At 32.4% G+C, this 7,209-nt stretch overlaps 1 protein-coding gene across 1 annotated transcript; it reads right to left on the reverse strand.

Annotated features, from left to right (window-relative positions):
* Positions 1 to 452: 452 nt before the first annotated feature.
* ccdc25 (coiled-coil domain containing 25) lies at positions 453 to 6,682 on the reverse strand. Its single transcript, XM_056481252.1, has 9 exons — positions 6,510 to 6,682; positions 6,221 to 6,268; positions 6,095 to 6,134; positions 5,894 to 5,945; positions 5,734 to 5,809; positions 4,302 to 4,405; positions 3,078 to 3,280; positions 1,053 to 1,098; positions 453 to 970 (listed from the first exon to the last, which is right to left on the reverse strand). The coding sequence occupies exons 1-9, from the start codon at positions 6,532 to 6,534 to the stop codon at positions 941 to 943; spliced, it is 624 nt and encodes a 207-aa protein (XP_056337227.1). The 5' UTR covers positions 6,535 to 6,682; the 3' UTR covers positions 453 to 940.
* Between the last annotated feature and the right edge of the window lie 527 nt (positions 6,683 to 7,209).

Consider the following 7,209-nt stretch of genomic DNA (forward strand, 5'->3'; position numbering starts at 1 on the left):
TGTTTTTAATCATTTGATGTGAATGATAACTTAAACTTGCTATTTCTAAAGATTGTTTTATTTAAATTATAAATAAATTCTACAAATAAATAATACTAATAAATTTACAAGTGTCCCCATGTTTCTGTCAGTCCTGTCACATTTGCATTAAATGTAAAATAAAATGCGTGCACTACACCTTTAAGGCTATGACTCGGAAGTGACATCATTTGATAAAGAAGCTGACAGTAATCAAGAATGCGTTCTGTCATTGAATTGTATGATTTTATGCTTGTTTTTGTTTGCTTTTTTTTTAAGGACAAGCTTAAGTCAGGCCCTGTCACGTTTTTTATAAGTGAAAATGTAGAATGTCCCACATAATAATGTAATAATTCCCTCATCCAGTGGCCATGCATATTCATGAATATCCCAGAGAGAAATATTAATATGATTTAAAAATCCCATAACAGAAATGAACTGAGAAAGTCGAAAGTTTATTCATTTTTGGACATCAAAAAAAAGAGATAAAGATATGGAGATAAAGGCTTGACAATAAATGCTATCAATCCAGACAGAGCGGTATTGTTTAATAAGCACAAGTCCCGCAGATAAGTCTTTGCATAAATATCCATGAACACATCTCCAAAGTGAACATCTATAATTCACAACAAAACTCTCTTTCACATACTGAATCAGCAAAGATCTCCAAAACTTGATGCAGAAGAGCAATCTACTTGATCTAGTTATTTTTAGAGTATTATTTGTACATACTTTACATATTGCATGTGCATTTTTAAAGGAATAACAAGTCAGCTGCTCTTGAACTGTCCTGGTGTTGTGCTTTCTTGGCACAAACACGGTTTCTGATTAATCGCTCATTTATGATGCCCATGATGTCCTTTGGAGTTGCTGTGGGAAAAGATGCTGGTTTTTTATTGCAGCTCAATTCGTTCCTTTAACTTTACATGAAGTCATCAGAATCATAGCCATCCTGCAGAGAAAATGATCATGTTATAACAGAATGTGTGTGTTATGAATGCACTACAGAAAATTTAGCAGTAATGATGAATTACCTCATTTGTGGTCATGTTGTCACTCTTCATGAGCGATGTATAATTCCTGTAGGAAAGTAGATGTTATGTGTTGAGTACACTTAATGAGTGTTATGCGTTTGTGCTTGTGATAGCAGGTTTCAAAAGAGCTTTTTAGAGGAGCACAAAAGGCTGAGACTATATACAGCGTTTCTGTGGGTTTCACCAAGTCAAGTTTAAGACTTTTTAAGATGTTTTTAGGACCATGAAGAATTCACTTGCAGACTTATAAAGGGCAAAACCCTAAGAATTTTTTTTCTAAAGGCTAGTGGAAAAGATTTTTACTCTAATTCTTATTCTCATTTAGTTTATTCTTGGCCACATGTTTTAAATGATGTCAACAATGTGTCACATTTTATTTGATGGATTGTTATTTGTATCAATAGGATAGCTTTAAAAATATATATATTTTTGGAATATTATGACATGTTAAAAAATTTTCAAGACCTACTACACCATATTTCAAGGAATTTAAGACTTTTTAAAGCCTAAAACTATATATTTTTAAACTTAAGACGGTATACGACTTTTTAAGACCCTGCAGACACCCTGATATAATACAAATACACACACTTAGAAAACTAAAGTGCAATTTTAAAGGGATAGTTCACCCAAAACTGAGATTTCTGTCATTGTTTACTCAACCTTCACTTGTTCAAAACCTGTTTGAGTTCCTTCTGTTGAACACAAAAGAAGGTATTTTGAAGAATGTTGGAAATGGAATTGGAATGTAGCCATTGACTTATCCTACTATGGAAGTTAATGGTTTCTAACATTGTTCAAAATATCTTCTTTTGTGTTCAACAGAAGGAAGTCAAACAGGTTTGTAACCACTTAATGGAGAGTAAATAGTTAGTAAATGTTCATTTTTTGGGTGAAATACGCCTTTAACTAAAGCATTAATGCTCTCAAATTGTCATGCAAATGACATAATTTATTATAAAGATTATTGAATTGATTTAGAAATTAATATTTAAAGTATTTAAACTATTTATTAATATTTAAAGTATTTCACTAGTGGTGTGTGTTTTCTTTTTTTTTTTTTTAATTAGAGATCTCAACCTTTTAAAGGCAGTGTGTATTTCAAAATGAAAATCCTAATAAAATAAAAAGCATTTCACTAGTTGACTAAACATTTAGAATGGCAGTGTTTTCTTTAATTGAAGGGATAGTTCACACAAAAATGAAAATTACCTCACCATTTATTATTCCTCATAAGGTTTTAAACCTTTAAGGGGTTCTTTCCTCTGTTGAAAACAAAAGAAGATACTTTGAAGAATGTTGTAACCATTGATTTACTGACTGTGGACCTACTGTGGAAGTTTTTGGTTTCTAGCATTGTTCAAAATATCTTCTTTTGTGTTCAACAGAAGAAAGAAACTCAAGCAAGTTTGAAACCAACTGATGGAGAGTAAATAGTGAGTACATTTTCTTTTTTTTTTGTGAAATATCCTTAAGTAAAGCATAAATGCTCTCAAAATGTTATGCAAATGATAAAATTTATTATAAATATTATTGAATAGAATTAGAAATTGCAAACTAAAACTATTTCACTAATGTTGTGCATTTTCTAATTTCTTTTTGAAATAAATAAATACATTTAGAAAATATTTGATTAGAGATCTTAACCTTTTAAAAGCAGTGTGTATTTCACAATTAAAATCATTACAAAATAAAAAGAATAAAATAAAAAGCATTTCTTTTATTCTCCCTCATAAGGTTTTAAACCTTTATGAGTTTCTTTCCTCTGTTGAACACAAAAGAAGATATTTTGAAGAAAAGCTGAAAACCTGTAACCATTTACTTCCATAGTAGGAAAACAAATACGATGGAAGTCAGTGATTACAGGTTTTTCTGTTTTCCTCAAAACTTTTTCTTCTTGTGTTCAACAGAGGAATGAAACTCCAAATGGTTCAGAACAAGTGATATGTTGACAGAATCTTCATTTTTATCTTTTTTATATAAACGTTCATTATTATATATGTGTGTAATCATTTTGTGCCTCACTTTAAATCTTCCATCTCTTTTTTCTTCTTCACTTCCTCCTTCTCCTTCTTCTTCTGCTCTTGTATTTGAGCCTTCTTCTCATTTCTTTCCTCTCTGTCCCGGGACTCTTTCTCAGCAGCAAGATCTGGATACCGTTCCTCTTTTGTTTTCTCTAGTCTGTTGACGATTTCGTTGATTTTCTTTTCAACTGCTACAATTTTCACCTGTTGATCATTTCAAAGTACAACAATGATGCAGGAGAACATCAAAATCCCAAACTTGGTTTAGACATTCAGTAAACAGGATTTTTGTTGCATAGAGTGGGGAAAGTATTGAACACGTCATGTTTTTTCCAGGGTATAATATTTCTAAAGGAGCTGTTGACATGGAATTGAACCAGATTTTGGTAAAAACTCAAACAGTACAAACATGAAAATAAAACAAAACAAAAAAATCTGAAAAATGAGCTCACTGTGTCTCACTGTGAAATGAACAGTTAAATGACACAAGAAGAAACTATTGAAATGTATTTAATACTTGTATTAAAGGCTTTTTTTTTGGTGATGGCAGCTTAAAGACGCCTCTCATTGGAGAATGAAGACACATGAAGAGTTTTTTTCACAGACTTCAACAGAGTGTAAACATCTTGATGGTTCTGTGGGTCTCGTCCATCAAATCTGATCTTTATTTTGTATTTTCTATTGTAGTTGAATCGAGCCAGGTGATTGGCTGGGCTATTCTACAGCTTGATTTTCTTTCTCTGAAAGCAATTGAGAGTTTCCTTGGCTGTGTTTTGGATCGTCTTGTTGGAATGTCCACCGTGGTTTCATCTTCATCATCCTGATGATGTAGATGTTGGGCTGAAGCAGCTAATATTCATTTACACTGATGAAGGGCAGAGGGTTGAGAGTTTTCAGCTGCTGTCTGGGCTTTCACTGCCTTTCTTCACCTCCCTTTCTTCATGTGTTCAATACTTTTTTCAGCGTCATTTCATTTTATTACGCATAACTTAATTTGGAAACTAATTATATTAGTATTTTTAGCATATATGGATTCATTTGGCTGCTATTAACATCTAGTGAAAATTGAGTCAACTGCACCTTTAGACATATGTTTTCTGAGAAAAATGATCATGTGTTCAATATTTATTTTCCCTTTCTGACACATTACTTTACAATCTGGATCTAAACTGGCTGCGGTGTGAACAAAATCACAGTGCAATGTATTATCAAAGCATAATCATACTTCTTTCTGCCGATGAAAGCCTATCTGGCCGACATCCATGTCTGCTGTTTTCTTCAGATTGCTCCATGGTGTGTAGACAATATTAATATTGTTCATTTTGCAGCCTATAAATGACAAAACAAAGTTAGGAAACCCCTTCAATAACAATACAGATTCTCTCACTGCTATAACCCTGCTTTTAACACAGAATACACACTGACCATTTCATTTGTATCTTTGAGCTGCTGTATTATTTATCCATGCTATTCATTTGTTTATTGGATTTTATGCAGATGCACTCCCATACAAAAATCACTCCCATCCAAACAAGCTGCTCAAGTCATCTAGTGAAACTGTTTCCATATTGCAATATATAATCACAGAAAAACTAAATATCACAATGTCGGTATTTTCAATATGATGCTGACATAATATAATATGAAGAATTGCAATGCTAGAGCCTTTATATAAAACATTTGCCTACTGTGTTCATCCAATCAATGACATTGACACCACAAATATGCAAAAAAGAACAATAACCTTATGTTTAGGAATGTAATGTCTGAAACCTCATAGTGTATTAATAATGCACACATTTTAACAGTAAATAAAATAATATTTATTATATATAAATACGATTTCAGCTGCTGTCTGTGCTTTTACTACCTTTCTTCACCTCCCTTTCTTCATGTGTTCAATACTTTTTCCCTGCGTCATTTCATTTTATTATGCATAACTTAATTTGGAAACGAATTAGATTTGTTTTCTTTGCATATGTGGATTTCTTTGGTTGCTATCAATATCTGGTGAGATTTTCAAGTCAATGGCACCTTTAGAAATTGATTTCATATTGCAATGTATGACAGAATATCCCAATGACAGTTTTTCCGATATGATTTGCAATGCTAGAGCCTTTATATATAATGTTTGCTCACTTTGTTCATCCAATGACATTAACACTGCAAACATGCCAATAAGAACAATAACTTCATGTTTAGGAATGTAATGTGTAAACCCTCAGAGTACATTAATAATGCACATATTTTAAAAGTAAATAATATAAAATAACATTTACTTTATATGGATATGATGTATTTTTATTCAGTATATATAATAACAGAACACAATCATCATTTGTTATGCCTAATGCATAAAAATAGTGCCAAACAAAAACTTTAAATAACTGTAAATATATTTCAATACAACAGAAAAAATATATTTTTTTCTCAACCAGTCCATTTATTAATTACCTAAATGAAGAGTCTCGTTGAAAAAAAAGTATTAGGAATTCAAATTAAATATAAATATTAATACTGAAAAAAACTGAGGATCTAGAATTAATTGTTAATTCCTGGATAAATGATATGCAGTGTTAAACATGAAACAAAATAATGCATGAGAAGTGTAAAAAGCTGTTTAGTTTACAAACAAGGTTAAAATGCTGGTAAGTTACCTTGAATGCTGTTGTTTTTGACCAGCTGGACACAGTCGATCAGGACTTCCTTTGGTATATCATCTATCGTTGTACCCTTTAATCAATGGTGATAATAATTGTAAACACATACAATATAGTATAATTCAATACAACTGTATGGTTTCACTTCTTAAAGTACCTTAGGCATTCTTAGATATACATGAGCAGATGAGAGCTTGTCCACATGAAACCTGGAATTCACAGAAAGAAACATTTATTACTGACACTTAAGAAAGAGACAAATACAAATAATATAATATTAATAATAATAAAGAATAACATTACAGAATAAACATTTGTATCATTTTAATAATACAAATAAAATAACATTTCTTCTCACCAGATGTCTTCAGGCCATCCATATTTGATGAGATCTTCGTCTATGGGAAAACAATATATTTGTCAGTGGCCTGACAGGAACAGAGTGTGCTTTTAAAGTAATATGTATGATAAAATAAGCACTTACTTTCATATTTATCTTTGCCCATGTAGATAGTATGGGGCGGTGAGACAACTGTAAAAGATAAGAAAAGCAATGTTTACTCTTTATATTGCTGATCACAAACTGAACACAACATTATTTAACATCTAAATCTACTTTATGTAACTGTTTATAATCTTTAATAAAATGTTATATATTACTGCAGTTACTTTAATAAGTTACATTACTAATATATCTCGTTTTCACGCTGTCTTTGTTGACAGCTTAAACACTGCATTGCCTGAGCAAAACATGAAGTCAGTCCACTACTCACCGGCGCTTGTAAAGTAAAACACCATTCTGTCAAAAGACACAAGCTTTAAAAGGTCTCACTTTAAATATATTTTTAACAAAACACTGAACACATTAGAGGTAAATAATCTGTATCAAGAGGCACATGTCATGTGTACCATCCATTCCGACCACAACGCAGCGCTGCAGTGAATTGGTGATTCGCGATTCGTAAATGAATTGTTCAGGTGAGTCGGATCTTTTTACAAACTAGTGGAACGAACAGCCACGAAGTTCCAAACTTTCATTTACATTTACATTTAGTCATTTAGCAGACGCTTTTATCCACTCAATCACACACATACGCTACAGACAAATTAGTTTATTCAATTCACCTATACAGGCAGCACGGTGGGTAGCACAATCGCCTCACAGCAAGAAGGTTGGTGGTTCATTTCTGTATGGAGTTTCTCCCTGTTCTCCCTGTGTTTGCGTGGGTTTCCTCCGGGTGTCTTCCCCCCCACCCCACAACGCCAAAACATATGTGGTATAGGTAAGCTAAATTGTCCTTAGTGTATATGAATGAGTGTGTATGGGTGTTTCCCAGTGATGGGTTGCAGCTGGAAGGGTAGGCTATCCGCTACGTAAAACATATGCTGGATAAGTTGGCAGTTCCTTCCGCTGTGGCAACCCCAAATTAATAAAGGGATGAGCCGAAAAGAAAATGAATGAATGAATGAATG

The sequence above is a fragment of the Danio aesculapii genome, chromosome 20 (assembly GCF_903798145.1).
Source record: "Danio aesculapii chromosome 20, fDanAes4.1, whole genome shotgun sequence".
NCBI lineage: Eukaryota > Metazoa > Chordata > Actinopteri > Cypriniformes > Danionidae > Danio > Danio aesculapii.

Bases quoted from the DNA above. Each gene is read 5' to 3' on its own strand.
- ccdc25 (XM_056481252.1), bottom strand. From the start codon at position 6,534: ATGGTGTTTTACTTTACAAGCGCCG. The intron at 6,269-6,509 runs GTGAGTAGTGGA...TATCTTTTACAG, and splicing joins GTTTTACTTTACAAGCGCCG to TTGTCTCACCGCCCCATACT. The intron at 6,135-6,220 runs GTAAGTGCTTAT...GTTTTCCCATAG, and splicing joins GGGCAAAGATAAATATGAAA to ACGAAGATCTCATCAAATAT.